The following is a 17,749-nucleotide window of genomic DNA, read 5'->3' on the forward strand; positions in this document are numbered from 1 at the left end:
CGTGAGAAGCTCGTGCACGACAACTAGGGAAGAGCCTGAGCAGCAGCAAAGACCCAGCACAGCCAAAAATAAACCAATAAATAAACATTAAAAAAAAAAAAGATCCCACGTCTCGACGAATATGTGCCATCTGATTCAAAGGGCAAAATCAAACTGAATAGTATACAGAAATGCATACATATGTGATCACACCGAAAAAGTGAAGCTGAGAAATGATAAACACTCAGGTCAGTGAGCCCCGAGGTGACGATGATGGACTGGGGGCAGCAGACGGTCTCAACTGGTCACTTTCTGCTTCTGAGGGTGAGGGGGTGCTGTGCTGGGTGTTCATTTTGTTCTTAGTTTCAACTTGATGTATGTGTTACAAATATTCCTTTTGTATTCTATATTTACTGAACACAATTTTGAAGTAGCATTTTGCAAAAAGGCATGTATCGCATGGTTCCATTGAAAATATAAACACATAAGTAACATACAGGAAAGGGGTCTGGAGGCAGGAGCTCTGAAGTGAAAAATCCTGGTATCATTGGGCAGTGGGACAAATGAGTATTTATAATTTTTTTCCATAATTAATATATATTATGTGACTTTTTAAAAAAAGTTAAAAGCATTCCAAACTCTAATACTTATTAGCAAGTAACAAACTCAATTTAAGTCAGAGTTTGCCCAGTGAATCAATCGTTCATTCAACAAACATTTCGTTATTTGCCAAGCCCTGCACTAAATTGGGACATAGATGGAGAAGATTTCTCTAGAAAATGGGATTAGCAATCCCCTCTCCCCCAACCACCTCAGGTCACTGTCAGAATAAAGCAATGGCCAGATGGATATGCTGATGAGGGCAGAGAGATCTGGAGTGGGGGATCCAGGCATGACTCCCAGCTGCCCCAAATGAAAAGGGGTAGGTGGCCAGGCAGGAGGAGACATGAATAGTCGTCTAAAAGTGCATCTTTGGGGATGGTACCATCAAATGGTGCTTTGTGAGCAGACCAGAGGGGACAGTGATCTCCAGGAGCTTCTGGGCAGTGATGGGACAGCAGATGTTGCTAAATGCTCCAGACTCCCCCAATTTCCTTTTTTCAAGTTGACATTTCTTTATTTCCTTTTCTCTTCAGGCTGCCCTTGCCCATTGAAAACTGGCTAAGAATTAACAGGTGGGCCTACCAGGCTTGGTCCTGTGCTAAAGGCAGTGTGCCTTCTATACCTGTATATACACTGCATATGGTCACAGCCCCATCAGAAAGGCATTCTAACTGGACCCATTTTACAGATGCAGACACTGAGGCATAGGGGAGGTAAGTAACCTGCTTCGAAGCACACAGCTAATAAATTTTGACTCAACAACCTGGCTGCTTAATTTTATACTATACCACCACCACGACTTGAGCCAGGGTGGCCGTGGGAGGGGACCTGTTTGTCGGAGCCCTGAATTATCTAGAGATGGTGCTGGCCCTGGCTGGAGACAGGTAACAGCCCTGGAGCCACACAGGTAGGCTCTGTGCTCCCGTCGCCCACCCTCTCCAGCTGGGCACCCAGGTCACTCACCAGGGATGGCAGTGGTGGGGGCTCTTTGCTCTGAGTGCTGGTCTTCACAGGGCTCCATCCCCTCCTACCCTTCTCCTTGACCTGCCTTTTGCTGCTCACCACTCCCATCCTGTCAGAGAGTATGCAGCAGATCAGCGATGTTAGTTTTCAGAACCTCTGTGCACAAGAGAACCCCCAAACCCCTTCCGGTGGCCGATTACAAAGGTAGAGAGGCAGTAGTGGGGAGTGTGAATGTCAAAGTCAGAACATGAGTTCAGAAGGGGTTTGGGCGGGCTAAGCTTGTCTGCATCTTTTTCCAAGAGGCAGAAGAGGTGGCCCAGAGAGGAGAGACGCCTGGGTTTAGGACTCAGACATGGTCTGGTCTGAGGAAAGTGCCCGAAACCTGCTGGGGTGGATCCCAGGCCCTGGGGACAGGAGCCTTGCTATCTAGAAAGAGGTGACCAACGCATCTGGTGATCTGGGTTTCAGTCTTAACTTGGGAAGATCACACCCCGTCTCGTGGACCATGAGAACATTCTGAGGTTCTTTCCAGCTCAGGTTTTCAGATGAGATGCTGTAACTTACAGCACAGTGAGAGCACAGGCACCCAAGGTCAACTTCTCAGTAATACCTGGGAAAGTTCTCTAGAAGCGAATGGAATATGATTGAGACTTTTATTGAATAAAGAGACTTCAGTGACAGATGTGGAGAAGCCCCCAGCATCCCCACCATGTCATCAGCACCCTCACTCCAGGGGCAGCTGTTCGGGGAGAGCTTACTCTTGCCAACAACTGTACCTATCTCATATCATCCTTCAGATCTCCAAAATGAGTGCAAGTGGGAGGTCTGAGCTGGTAAATAGCTGGTTCCTGGTCAGACACACAGAGCCAGTTTTGGAGCTTGGGCTGACCCTAGACCACCACGCTCCAGCTCACGCTGGCCCGCCCCCACCAGGCAGGTGCTTACGGAGGAAAGGGCTGTTGTCTGGAGGGTGTGTGGATGACGGGGTTCCTGACTGCCATAGGATATATACATCGTGCACCCCTTTCCCGCATCTCAGCGCCTTATAGTTAATGATGATTCATGGGTAATTAGCAGCATCTCCCCCTCTCTCTTAGAGATACATAAACGCTAGCCCTCCGAGCAGCAGCCTCTTAGACTCAAAGTAACACCGTAAAGCATTTCTTTCAGAGTTAAAAAGCACACGCCTCGTATTATTTCTCTTCAAAATCATCTTGAAATCAGAAAAGACTATAATAATTGTGAATAATGGATACAGAACCATAATAACAAATAACCCACAAGTATTGTTTTTTAGTATATTTCTCATACAGAACATTGTAAACTATGTGAGTAATATAGTACTAATTTTATTAGTACTATAATAATTACTAATTATTAGTAGTAATAACAATGTAAACTAATTACTAATTAGTTTTAGTTACTAATAATGAAAACAGTTCTGATAATTCACATTGTTAAAGAATAACACTTTTTTCCTTGTATTTGTGGTGTGCGTGCTCAGTTGCTTCAGTCATGTCTGACTCTCTGTGATGCTATGGACTGTAGCCAGGCTCCTCCGTCCATAGGATTCTCCAGGCAGGAATACTGGAGTGGGTTGCCATGCCCTCTTTCAGGGATCTTCCCGACCCAGGGATTGAACCTGGGTCTTCTGCATTACAGGCGGATTATATACCGCTGAGCCACCAGAAAAACCCCTTTTTTGTATTTACTTGTATTTAAGTAGTCTCTTTTGTTGGTTTAGATCACCTTTAACATCAAATGAAATATAGCGCCAAAGTGACAGGTCACCGTTTCAGTTTTCAGAGATCTTTAGGGATCCATATCTTGGATAAGGGATAGTAGGTTTGTACTTGGAAGGGTGCTGAATTTTACCAGGTGCCTATTTAACATCTATTAACACAGTAATTTCTCTTCTTTAATTTGTTGATGTAATGAATTATCTTGATAAATTTTTTTCTATTGAAATATCCTTGCATTCTGGAGTAAAAGCTATTAGGTTACAGTACATTAGTCTTTTTGATTCATGGTTAGATCCTATTTGTTAATATTTTATTTTGAATGAAAATCTATATTCCCAAGTGTGATTAGTCTATGAGGAATTAAGATGATGCTGGCTTCCTAACATACCAGGGCGCTCATCTTTTTTCCTATAATCTTGAGTAATTTAATAACATTGGGGCTATCTGTTCTTTAAAGGCTAAATGGAACTCAGCTGGTAAGTCCTCTGTTCCTGGGATTTTAAATAATAGATCTTTAAATAAATTTCCAATTTCTTCTACAGGAATTTGTGTCTTGCTATTTTTCCTCCTTCTTACACCATTTTGATAATTTATATGATTTATAAGAGGTCTTTGATTTCCTTTACTTTTCAAATTCATTGCAATGAAGGTTTACATCATACTGTTTTGTAATTATTTTCATTTCTTCTCTTTCTTGATTATGGCTTATTTCTTGTTCCCAACAGACATTAAAAGTACTTTCAATAATAAGTATGATTTTTTAATTGGATAAAATTATCTGAAAGTTTCTAAGACCAAATAAAGTTTTATACCAGCTTTAAAATTACGAAAAAGGAGAGCATAGTCAAAATAGCATGTAAGTGGTATAAGAACAGATGTCTCACCAGTGAAACATAACAATAAGCATGCAAACAGAGTCCAGTACATATGGAAATGTGGCATTTTAATTCAGTGCAGAGCTGAGGGTTTATTTTAATAAAAGGTATTGAGAAGATATCTATCTACTTAGAAGAAAGTGCAACTGCACCTCAATCTCACACCACATTAAAAATAAGTTCCGGGTATACTGAAAAAAATATTAAAAATTTTTTTAAATTAAAAATTTGGAAGAAAAATTAGGAGTCTAATATGTATGACCCAGGCTTCCCTGGTGGCTCAGTGGTAAAGAATCCACCTGCCAATGCAGGAGCCACAGGAGATGCAGGTTTGATCCCTGGATCAGGAAGATCCCCTGAAGAAGGAAATGGCAACCCAGTCCAGTATTCTTGCCTGGGAATTCCAATGGACAGAAGAACCTGGAAGGCTACAGTCCATGAGGTTGCAAAAGAAATAGATGCGACTTAGTGACTGAACAACAACATATGATTCAGAGCTGGAGATAACAATGAACCAAGATAGACTAGCTGGAAACTACGAGAGAATATAAAGACATATTCATAACAAAAAGGCAAATTCACAAATGCTAAAGGTACTAAGCATCAAATCAGTAGATGAGCAACAGATTGGGGAAAAGATTTGCAAACTGTATGGCAGACAAATGTCTATTTATAACATACACAGAGCTCATGAAAATTGACAAGAAGTATGGGATTAGCATATAATCTACTCAATAGAAAAATTAGTAAAAATATAAATAGGCAATCCATCCAACACAAATGTGAATCACTAAATAGGCATGTGAAAATGCTAAAATTACTTCCCAATTGGAAAACGCAAATCAGAGTATCAAGGAAACACTATATTACATCAATAAGATTGGGAAATAAATACAAGGAATGGTAATACCAATTGTTGATGATAGAGGGAAAATTGTGTTTCTTACACTTCTGGTACAAAAGTATTTATTATTGTTATTTCATCTGTTCTCTCTCACTCCATTTCTAGGTTGAAAGCTTTATGAAGACTGGAACTTTTGTATTAAACATTGTTAAATCTAAATTACCAAAACAGTGCCTGGCATGGAATAAGTGCTTAATAAACATTTATTGAACAAATAAAAGATTAAATATTACCAAACTTTTAGAAAGCAATCTTTAAAGTTCTATTAAAATGAAAAAATATACATACCTTTCGATTTACAATCTCTCTTCCAAGAATCTCACCGTGTAATAAGACATCATTATATAAGAATGTATAAGATATACATGCTTTATTGCAGCAATAAAGCATCAAAAACCAGAACATAAAAAACTTTGTAACTGCTCACCAACCATAAAGCTGGACTTTAAAACTCTCTAAAATATGATACATCTATTTTTAAAAAGTGCTAGATCTTTACCAGCGAGGCTAAGAGAATTTCTACAACATATTGTTAGGTGAGAAGGGCAGGATGCAACGAAGCAGGTGAGGTTTACCCACATTCGGAAAAACAAAAGAATGAGACGAGAAACCCCTGTATAGGCTTAGGGTTAGGTTTGGGAGGATAAACAGCAAGATGTTTACTTAGGTTATTGGCGGGGGAGGTAGAGACAGAAAAGGAGGTAGAACACCCCCACCCCCAACCTCCAACAGAAGGAAAAAGCAAATTTAAAAAAATGTGTGTGTGGGTGTGTGTAGGAGTGTTGATGCAAAGTAGGGCTCCAAAAAGATATTTCCTAAAATGTTAATATTGTTTATCTCAAATAATAGGACCTCATGTGACTTTTGCTTTCTTATGATTTTATATGTTCCTTGAATTCTTTAACAGCAAGCACATATTATTGGTACAAGCAGAAAAATGAAAAAAGACGTGAATGACTTGCTCAGCACCAGAGAGGGTGTAAGACCTGCCCCAGGGTCAGCCCCAGCACTGGGGAACGACTCCCTGGGTCTCAGGCTTTTCCTCCTGGCTCAACGAAGGGTCGGCGGGCAGCAGCTTCTAGAATTTTCCCTACATGGACATCTGGTTCTGCACCTGTGCAAATGACCAACCCTGTCTGGTCAACCCTATTGCCACCAGTTTTAAACTTTCTGTGCAAACCTTTCTCTCCACTTAAACAACAGAACTGGACATCCACATAACTTGACGAGAAGTATCAATACAATTCCTCAGATTAAATCACCACTACTTACACTTCCTTGTCCTTCAGTTCCTTAGCAGTGTGTATGCAGATGGTTTTCCATGGGTTTTCTAAACACATAGGTTCTCCAGGGTCCCTCCACCCCTGGGGCTCTGACTGGAGCCCGAGTTAATCAGGAGGGCATGTGACGAGCAGCGTCCTGCCCCGTGCTTGGGCTGTCACCCTGCTGTGAAATTTTAGCAGTGTCAGGCTGGGTGGAGCCAGGAAACTCAGGGTCCGTGCAGAAGCCCTAGGCAACATGTGCAGGTCCCAGGAGCTTCAGGGGCTTTGCTGCACTCAGGGGATACTGGGCTCCTTACAGCAATGAAGGACTGATGGGAGAAGGATATATGTGTAAGTGTGAGAGCGCACACCCGTGCACCTGTGTGTGTGCGCATGGCAGAGCAACCGTGTGTATGCTGTGTGTGTGTGTAGTGCAGAGAGGGTGGGGGAGTAGCAAGAGAAGGGGAAGGCTGGGGAGGGGCTCATGCTTGTTTATTGGGACTAGGTCAGATCCCCGTGCAGACCTTTACTGGAGCAGGGAGATCAATGTGGGCCCCACGGAAGATGCCTGCAGCCTGAAACACAGCCTCAACCTTAGAACCTTTTATTTACAGTTGCATTTCACAGGTTGAAAGGACTTGATAGATATGATTTACTGGATATTCATGTAGCATCCATAGGGTTTTCCAGGTGCCGCTAGTGGTAAAGAACCTGCCTGCCAATGCAGGAGACATAAGAGACGCCGGTTCCATCCCTGGGTTGGGAAGATCCCCTAGAGAAGGGCATGGCAACCCACTCCAATATTCTTGCCTGGAGAATCCCGTGGACAGAGGAACCTGGCAGACTACAGTCCCTAGGGTGGCATAGAGCTGGACACGACTGGAGTGACTTAGCATAGCACATAGCATCCATAGGGTGGCTACAATTATTCTCATTTCACTGCTGAGGATGGAGTGGCCAGGTGACTTGCTAAGATCACACTGAAGGTGACGGAGTCAGGGGCTGGAAGGAGTTCTCAGCCTATCCTGCCCCCGACCTCCCTGCCCAAAGAGGGTGCATGGGTGCCTTGCCTGGGGCTCTATCACCAGGGCTCACTGTTCGAGTTCTGACACCTTATCTTCATCTCTGTGGGGACTGCACCTGCCTCTGAAGGAAAAGCCCTCCGAGAGCTGATGGAGAGGGGATGTGTGGAATTCCAGGGAGAGCCTGGCACAGCAGTCTCCCTCCTCCCTGGTCCAGGGGAAGTGGGTGGTCCAAGCAAGCAACCAATAGGCTGGGTGAACTTGGGCAAATCATCTCATCTTCTAGACTCAGTCTTCTCACCGATAAAATGGGGAAGTATGAAACTATTCCTCCTTTTCATATATAAAGACTTTTGGAAAAAACATACTCAAAGGTGAATGCCAAAAAAGCCAAACAATAGACTTTCCTGTTTGGGGCTGAGGAGGCAGTTTGTTTCTGCAGAATTAAACCAGGTTTCCATGCACTTTTCTGCTTGCATTACTCTGTCTGTGGGCTTCCTTCATCCTGGTCCTGGCATTATGGAACACCATTTTTTTTTAGCATGTTTTTAAATGAATACTGATAACCTGTCAATTATGTCTTGCCTATTTGGAAAAACTTGGTCTATTTTTAGCCTTTCACAGATGTCTTTTAATTATGCACTTACCCACAGTCACAGGTGTAATTCCAATGACTATTTGTCCATTTGTGTAAAATTAGGGGAAAAGGCACCAAAACATGGAAACAGTTGTGCAAACACTATTACTCAGATGAAAGTGCTAATCCGGACGAGACGGAACTGTTGACACACAGGTGGCGGTTCATTCATCAGCTGACGTGCTCAAGTCCAAGTTAGTGTGTGGAAGACGTTTGTAATGTGGACACAGGGTGCAGCTCCCTAGGTTCTATAAAGGTCAAAGGGCCTGTACATAAGTCATACGGTTGTTATCCAGACCAAACCAGATGAAAGAGCCAGAGCAGACAGGGTACTAAATAAATCGTAACTGGAGGATGAGCTGGGTGACAGAGGAGAGCCTCACGGTGCTCCGAGCTGGCCTGGGACCCCCTGAAGTCCCTGACCTTTCCCCTCGGGTTGAGGGCCCGGAGAGGCCAATGTGAATGGCAGGTCACCACGTGGCCCCAGAAGTGCTGATGGCTCTGAGTCCCTCCACCTGCACTGGCTGCTCCAGAAGCAGCCTATCTGAGAGGCAGGAAGTGGATGTAGAGGGAAAAAATCTTCTATTATACGAAGTCAACCCTGGAATGCACATGGTGGCAAGACAGAAAAATCAGTTTGACGCTGGTTTACTTTTTTAATTTTGAAAAATTGAGGTACACAAAGTACAACGTTTGGCTCTGGTTTACTCTTTTAAAGAGCAGGTACCGGGACTTCCCTGGCAGCCCAGTGGGTAAGACTCTGCTTCCAGTGCAGGGGGCCTGGGTGCGATCCCTAGCTGGGGAACTAAGATCCCGCATGCCTTGCAACAAAAAGATTTTTTTAAATACCAGGTACTCTCATGTGTTAAGTGGCCTTCCTGTGCCAGATACTGAGCCAGACACCCCACAAACACTGTCGTGTTTGAGACAGACCACAGAGCGCCAAAGACAAGGTTGCAGAGGTCTGAACCCCAGTCTTGCTCTGTTCAACCTCTGTGTCCTTGCGAAATTTGCTTAACACTGCTGTAAGGATTCGATGAGTTATTCCATGCTCCTGGCACATCTTAGAAGAGTGCGTGGCCCATAAAGTAAGTGTTTAATAAATACTTCACTATTACTCCACATATACAAATAACTACCAGTCACAGCTTCTTTAGTGACTGTGAAACGGGCAGCACCACCTTCTTTCTACAGATGAGATGGACTTGAGACTTGAAGCCCAGTTGAGCTAGTGAGCTGCGGGGACAGCCTACCTCTGACTGGTTCCTAAGTCTGGTGTCTGGAAATTTTGTCGTGTTCTTGGCCAAAATCTCAACTCTCTGACTTCACCTGACAGACGTGAGGGGCCAATTCAAGGTGGAACAGGTGAGCCTATGAGCAGAGCCAGGGCTCATTTTGGGCACTGGCTGGTGTCTCATGATGAGATACCAGCCTCCCATTGGTGAGTTCCTTGCATCCTTATGGAGTATTGGCCAACGTCTAAGCATTCCAAGTGTTGCCCCCCTCCATGAATCCTCTAGCGCAATGCCCATTTCCTAGATGAGAAGAATACAATGATGGGCTTATGACTCTGATCTAAAAAGAGGCCAAAGAACTTGAACCAAAACTCATTTTTCGAGTCTCCTGTTCAGGATAACTCAGCCTGAATGAAGGCAGTTCGCCTTGTGTGATCATCCCCTCCACTTGTGGTCATGATGGTCACAGGTGCTCTAACAGTGCTGGCTCTTAGAAACTACATTCTTGTGTCCACTCAGTCACAGAAACTGCATACTGTGTCAGGCGCAGCGAAGACACAGAGACGAAGCAAGGAAGATATCTGTTCTCTAGGGATGGTAAGACGAGACACGAACACTCAAGTCACAACAAGCAGGGTAGGCAGGTGGCGTTCAAAAGAGAGGTCTTGTGAGCTGAGCAAGAAGAAATCACTTCTACCTGTGAGAAAACACTAAGTAATCCTTAAAGGATGGTTCAGATATAATTTTTTAGATCGAAACTGTTTTGAACGAAAAAATTCAAAATATAAAACATAAGTATAATGAACACCTCTATACACATCTCCCAGATTCACCACTTATCTTTAGATACTATTATTATTACTTATTTTATTTTTTCCTTTTTTGGCCACACTGCCCAGCATGTGGGATCTTAGTTTTCCCAACCAAGAATCAACCACACCCCTTGCCCTGGAAGCATGGAGCATTAACCACGGGACAGCCAGGGAAGGCTTAGAAATTATTTTCTTGATGGAAATACTTTAAGTGTTTTAAGACAAATCATTTTATAAAGGATTTAAACTTTAAAGTGAAATGAAACTCATGGCTTGAAACATGCTGTGTCACCTCCATACTCTGTACGCATCTCTAAAACATGGAGACATTTTTCTCACATAATCACAATGCCATTATCACACATAACAAAAGGAGCAGTAACTCTGTGGTTTTATCTAACATCCAATCCATAATCAGTTTCCCCCAGTTGTCTCAAAAAGGGCTTCCTGATGTTGGTTTGTCCTATTCAGGATTCAGACAAGCTTCACACATTGTATGGGATGGTTGAGTCCCTTGGGCCACCTTTACTGGAGTGACCTCCCACCCTCGCCCACCCTAGCCCCTGCTTGGGTTTGTTTCATGCCGTTGATTTGTCAGATCCAGATTGGTGGCCCTGTGGAATGTTCCGCTTTCTGGAGTTTGCTTCCTCATGATGGCTCATAATGGGTTCCCCTGTGTCTCATTGTTCTTGCTGTTCAGTCACCCAGTCGTGTCCGACTCTTTGCGACCCCACGGACTGTGGCACACCAGGCCTCCCTGTCTCTCATCATCTCCCAAAGTTCGCCCAAGTTCATGTCCATTGTCGATGACGCCATCCAGCCATCTCATCCTCTTCTCCTTCAGCCCTCAATCGTTCACAGCAATGAGTCAGCTGTTCGCATCAGAAGACCAAACTACTGGCCTTTTGGCTTCAGCATCAGTCCTTCCAATGAGTATGCGGGGTTGACTCCCCTTAAGATTGACTGGTTTAATCTCCCGGCTGTCCAAGGGACTCTCCTGTCTCCTCCAGCACCACAGTTCAAAAGCATCAATTCTTTAGCTCTCTGCCTTCTTTATGGTCCAGCTCTCACAACTGTACATGACCCCTGGGAAGACCATGGCCTTGACCATATGGACCTTTGGTGGCAGAGTAATATCTCTGCTTTTCAACACACGGTCTAGGCTTGTCATACCTTTCCTGTCAAGAAACAAACGTCTTCTGACTTCATGGCTGCAGTCACCATCCATAGTGATTCTAGAGCCCACGAAGAGAAAATCTGTCACCACTTTCACCTTCTCCCCCTCTATTTGCCATGAGTTAATGGGGCTGGATGCCATGATCTTAATTTTTTTAATATTTAATTTTAAGCCAGCTCTTTCACTCTCCTCCTTTACCCTCCTTTACTCATCAAGAGGCTTTTTCATTCCTCTTCGTCTTTTGCCATTAGAGTGGTATCAGCCGCATGTCTGAGGTTGCTGGTGTTTCTCATACATAGAACTAACCCTGCAGGATTCACTACATCCAGGTTCATCTTCTTCTGATAGGGATGCCTAATAGGAGTGATATGTGCTTCACGTCACGTGGAGGCTCATCTGTCAGGAGGCTCAAATACCCAGCTGCACCACCTCAGAGATGCTAAGATAGATCTGGGTTCAGGTGATGCCAGCCTGATCCTTTCATTGAAAAGCTCCTTATCAACATTTTCAGCTAATGGTTCCATGAGAGGTCACTGAATACGGATGCTTTAATTCCAGCATTCCTTTCACACTTGTTAGTTGGGAGTTGAGAGAGTAAAGGATGAGAATGAGAGAACATCCGAAAAAAAAATGCCATGCATAATTCCACTAGGATTAAGTAGTATCCACATATAGAGAAACAGTGCTTTCCCAAAGACATGGAGACAAAACCCTTGTTCAGAAAACAGAGTTTTTCCATTGGCTAGATTGTAGAGCATGTGATGGAATCAGTCAGGAAACCACAGTGAATGCCTTGTGCAGTATTTTCAATACTAGTGGGATATCTGCCCAGTGCTTTCACAGGACCCACTGTCAGAGCTGGAACTCCTGCCTGGGTACCTTGGGGCTGCTGGGCGAGCTGGCAGTGAACTTGGACTTGTGTGTGCCCTGGGCCAAAGTGGCTGCCAACTTAGGCTTGGCGATGAGTAGACACACATGTGGCTGTTTCGATTTTGCAAATTGAAAATGTTCCCACAGTGGAAATTCACTCCCCACAATGATAAATTTGATGGAAACTGTTTTCAGGTGGTGAAACGTTTGAGGGTGCTAAGCAAAACTTCAGGAAGGAAGACAGCATTTCTGTGAAAATGTGTTAAAATACAGATGCATGCTTACTGTGTCACCTACATTTGATTCTGCTGACATAGCGAAGCTTGAAATTTGTTAGGCAAATTATGTGTAAAAATGGCACCAGGATAGTATTTAAATTCTTGTGATAATTACTAGCTTGTGAACAAAATTCTTTTATTTGGAGACACCATATACATGTTTATTTAAAAAACCACAGTAGTGGTAAGTAAAACATGCTGCCCATATGTCGAAATGCAAACAGCTACTGGTATATTTGGTACTGATGGGACTGTGGACTTTAATCTACTTTGTTTCTTTTTTTGCATTGTTTTTATTACAAAATTAAATCATGAATTCACTACTTCCTAATGGAGTCAGCTATGATTTCTTAGCATAGTCGTTGCTTAACTTGCATTATCACAGCTGGGAGTTTGCAGATTCCTGAGTTCCAGCCCCAGCAGTTCTGACATGGAGGTCCAGCCTGGGGCCAAGTGTCTGCATTTTTAATTAGCTCCCTGACCATGCTGATGCAGACAAGTTCACCTACCCCACTTCACAAAGACTCTTTCTTTTATTTGGCTGCACTTCCAGAGAATTACTTGCAAAAGGGATTAAAAGATAGTCTTGCAGACCTTCATAGTGAAGTCGCTCAGTCGTGTCCAACTCTTTGTGACCCCATGGACTGCAGCCTGCCAGGCTCCTCTGTCCATGGGATTTTCCAGGCAAGAATAGTGGAGTGGGGTGCCATTTCCTTCTCCAGGGGATCTTCCCAACCCAAGGATCGAACCTGGGTCTCCCAGATTGCAGGCAGACCTTCATTTGAGTCCCTCATAACTTGACATACAAAACAGAAAGAGACTCACAGACTTAGAGAATGAACACATGTTTTCTGGAGGAAAGGATGAGGGGGAAGGGACAATTAGGGAGTTTGGGATGGACATATACACACTGCTGTATTTAAAATGGATAACCTACAAGAACCTACTGTTTAGTGCAGGGAGCTCTGCTCAGTGTTGTGTGACAGTGTGGATGAGAGAGGAGTTTAGGGAGAATGGATACATGTATATGTATGGTTGAGTCCCTTCACTGCTCACCAGAAACTATGACATTGTTAATCAACTACACCCCAACACAAAAGCTCTAAAAAATAAATAAAATCAAAAAAGAGTCTCTCATAAATAATGCTTATAGTTTTCCTACCACTGATCCTCTTATCTTGAAAGGAAACATTTTTTGTCCTCCATACACATATTCCTTCCATATTAATATATTTCTATATAGTTTTTGGACATGGGGGAGATAACTTCCCTTTCTACAAGAACAGCCAGCATGACTCTAATATTTGCCAATTGGCAAAGCATTTTCACATGTGTATCTCAGGAGCCTCAGAACAACCCTGTGAGCAGAATCCTCACCTTCATCCTCTGGAGGCTGAAGACAGAGGGGAAGAAGCAGAAGAAACTGAACAGGCATTTGAGTCTCCTCTCTGACGTGAAGCCGTGTTCTCTCACGCTGAGGCTCACAGCTGTGCTCCCAAATGCACATCTGTTCACAGCCTGAATTTCTTTCTCATTATCCATCGTTGGTCCTCGAGAGCCTCCTCTCCGATATTTATTAAGCACAACTCAGAAGTGGAATTGGTAAACAGAAAGGAGACTTGCGCAGAGAAGCACCTCCACAGGTTTTAGGGGGTGGTGGGGACATTTGGACTGAAAAAGTTGGCTCTATTTTATGCTTGCAAACAGGAATTTGGGAAAGGTAAAGACAGCAAAAAAGAAAGAAAAAAAAAGGTCTTAGGTCCCTGACATTTTTGGGGTTAACTGTAATAATGTTACAGTTATTGTAATTATCTGTAATAGTCGACAGACAAGGATTGACAGGCACGGAGATCTAAAATTAACTTATAAAAACTCTCTGTCGTAGGATCTGCCCATCAAACGGGAGAGTGAATACCAACGCAGAGTGCCTGTGCTCCTTCCTGCTCAAAGCCCGTCACACTGCCAGGGCATTCCAAGTAGTGCCTCTAGTACTGACAGCAGACACACTCCTTCCCCTTTTATAGATGAAGAAACTGAGGCTCACCGATGTCCAAAGACGTGATAAAGACTATATAGTGAGTCACGGACTGATATTTAAAAATCAGTCCTATAGATTTGAAAGTTAGCTGATTCTACTCTGTTCCAAAGTATGTGAAGTAATGAAAATAAGACACTGAGATGACATCTGCGAAAAGCATGAAACTGATTAGAAAATTAAGTAATAACTGATAAACAAGTAAAAGTAGATCATGATAGGATTTTAGAACAAGATGAGGACCTTGGAAATTGTAGACATAGCAACAGAAAAAGAAACTAAAGTGAAGCACTTTAAATAAAAAAGAAATAAAAGTGGAAAAAGAACAAGCACAGTGACCTGTGAGACAGTATTATGTGGTCAAAAAACATGTCATTGGATTATCAGAAGAGGGATAGAAAAGAAAAAAAATTGGAAGAAATGAAAGATGGAAATTCCAAATTTGATGAAAACTATAAACTCAAAGATTTGAGAAAGTCACTCAACCTCATAGATGAAGAAAACCACATCAAGTTACATCAGGATCAAATTGCTAAAAACTTGCGATAATGAAAAAATCCTAAAAACTGCTAAAAAGGATACATTATATTTTTAGCAAAACATCGTAGGAGAAAATCTTTCTGACTTTGACAGGCAAAAAATCTTTTAGAACATAAAAGCATGAACTATGAAAGGAAAATTTGATATATTAGAGTTTTTCAAAATTAAGAATGTCTGCACTTTAAAAGACACCATTAAGGAAATGAAGAGGTAAACCACAGACTGGGGAAAATATCTGAAAAACATGTATCTGATGTGAGAATATATAAATAACTTTTTCAACTCAGTAAAAGAAGACAAAAATTTAACTTAAATAGTTGAACAAAGGAGATATTATATGATTGGCAAAGAAGCACATGAAAAGGCGATCAACATTATCAATCGTTAGAGAAAATGGTGATTAAAATCACCAAGAGATACCTCTACATACCCGCCAGAATGGCTACTGCTAAAAGACCAGCCAAAGCAAATGTTGGGCGGGCTCCGGGGAAACTGCAGCTCTCACACAGCATTGAATGCCGACAGCAAAGCGAAATGGAACAGAAGCCTGGGACACCAGTTTGGGAGCTTCTATTCTATGATCCAGAGATTTCATTTCTAGTTATTGATCAAACAGCAGTGGACACATCTAACACAAAGACTCGTGGGCATACAGTCCTAGCAGCTTTACTCATTAGCTCCCACTGGAAACAACGCAAAGGTCCATTAACTGATAAATGGATTTCAAAAATGCAGTTGTAATTGATCACTCTAGCTATACTAACTCCAGTAGTCTTGCCTGGAGAATCCCATGGACGGAGGAGCCTGGTGGGCTGCAGTCCATGGGGTCGCTGAGGGTCGGACACAACTGAGCGACTTCACTTTCACTTTTCACTTTCATGCATTGGAGAAGGAAATGGCAACCCACCCCAGTGTTCTTGCCTGGAGAATCCCAGGGACGGGGGAGGCCTGGTGGGCTGCCGTCTATGGGGTCGCACAGAGTCGGACACGACTGAAGTGACTTAGCAGCAGCAGCAGCTATACATGGTGAACTTCCAGAGCACCATGCTAAGAGAAGGAAACAAAACACAAAAAATGTATACTGTCTGATTCCATACACAGCCCCCTCATATGCACGGGGATTTGATTCCAGGAGTCTCCACATTTGCCAAAATACCTCCTTGTCTGCCCTTCATATTCACAGTTTTTGTATTTACAGATTGAACCAACCACAAATGAAAATTTCAATAAAGAAGAGAGGGTACAGGTGGGAGGCAGGTAAGGAAGGGCTTCTGCATCTTTCATAGTGGGAATCGATATAATTGCCCCAGAGATATATTTAAAATCAAAGTATTGGTATTCTTTAAAGTTACAAAGGTGATGAAAAGGAGATTTAAAAACACAAACTGTTAGCATCCTTTATTTCTGGGGTGAGAGAGGGAGGGGTGGGACAAATTTCTATTTTTCAGTTTAGACCCTTTGGAGCTTTCCACATTTTAAGAAATAATGTTTATGGATAACTTATGTAGTGATAAAATCTAACTCGGCAAATGAATGGGTAGACAAATAAATTAGGAAAAGAATAAAAGATCTAACTGACCAAAAATGCCTGGAATACATTATTGTTAGGTGAAAGAGTTTATTGAAGAGTACTTTGTATAAATAATCATAGAAAAGAAAAAAAAAGGGGAGTATATAAATATATTTGCAAATGAAAAAAATGTCTGAAAGCCCTTTGGTATAAATAAAACTGCCAACAGGGCTGTTTCTGGAGAGTGAAATTCACGACCAAAAAAGACTTTATATTTTTACTTCACACCCTTCGGTGCGGTTTGTGTTAAACATAGAACAATACGCTTAAATACATAATACCATAAAATGGTGGTGGTGGTGGTGGTGGTTTAGCCCCTTAAGTCGAGTCCGACTCTTGTGACCCCATGGACTGTAGCCCGCCAGGCTCCTCTGTCCACGGGATTCTCCAGGCAAGAATATTGGAGTGGGTTGCCATTTCCTTCTCCCAATACCATTAAATATTATTTTTTAAATGTGAAGTAAAAAAAAAATGAATTGGCAATTACCCTAAAAAAATATATGGGACACGTGCCCCTGAGCAACATTCTAAAGGATGAAAGAGGTGACGGAATTCTATCCTTTGTGGGTTCAGGCCATGCTTGGAGGACCTGGCTTCCTCTGATGAATCACAGTAATATACTTTCCTCTTTCCGCACGTAATCTGCTTGCAGTTATAGGAAATTCACAAAGTAGAGAGGAAGATAAGATTTACTGACAGCACCATTATTTAGAGATAATCACTGTTAGTTAGGGCTTCCCTGGTGGCTCAGAGGTTAAAGCATCTACCCGCAATACGGGAGACCCGGTTCGATCCCTGGGTCGGGAAGATCCCCTGGAGAAGGAAATGGCAATCCACTCCACTATTTTTGCCTGGAGAATCCCATGGAGGGAGGAGCCTGGTAGGCTACAGTCCATGGGGTCACAAAGAGTCGGACACGACTGAGCTACTTTACTTCACTGTTAGTTAACATTCTGGTATGCCATTTTCCATCGGCATTTTTTAAAAAAACGCAAAACTGGGATCGTGATCGACATCCGGTTCTGTGACCTGTTTCTAAGACTATCACGGCTACCTTTTCCTGTCATTTACCCCCTTTGCATGTTGCATCACATGCAGGGCTGTGGGGCCTCTTATTGGAAGGCGGTACCGTACTTAATTTACCCATTCTTCTGCTTCCATGCCCAAGCTGCTTCCATTTTTTTAGTATCAGAAATAATTCTGCAAACATGTCCTTTGCTCATATACCCTACCCTTGTTCAAGTC

The 17,749-nt window shown here is 42.7% G+C and overlaps 1 protein-coding gene across 2 annotated transcripts in view; it reads right to left on the reverse strand.

Annotated features, from left to right (window-relative positions):
• Positions 1-17,749, reverse strand: part of BLK (BLK proto-oncogene, Src family tyrosine kinase) — a 51,893-nt gene that overhangs the window by 16,855 nt on the left and 17,289 nt on the right. Inside the window, exons 1-2 of one of the 2 annotated variants that reach the window (XM_027548991.1) lie at positions 5,355-5,632; positions 1,546-1,654 (exon numbers count right to left, since the gene is read on the reverse strand). In XM_027548991.1, coding sequence (XP_027404792.1) covers positions 1,546-1,653 — 108 coding nt within the window. In that variant the 5' untranslated portion in view covers position 1,654; positions 5,355-5,632. Of the gene's footprint in view, positions 1-1,545; positions 1,655-5,354; positions 5,633-17,749 lie in introns of those variants that run through there. The other variant, XM_027548990.1, reaches the window with a different exon arrangement.

This window comes from Bos indicus x Bos taurus, chromosome 8 (assembly GCF_003369695.1).
Source record: "Bos indicus x Bos taurus breed Angus x Brahman F1 hybrid chromosome 8, Bos_hybrid_MaternalHap_v2.0, whole genome shotgun sequence".
Classification (NCBI taxonomy): domain Eukaryota; kingdom Metazoa; phylum Chordata; class Mammalia; order Artiodactyla; family Bovidae; genus Bos; species Bos indicus x Bos taurus.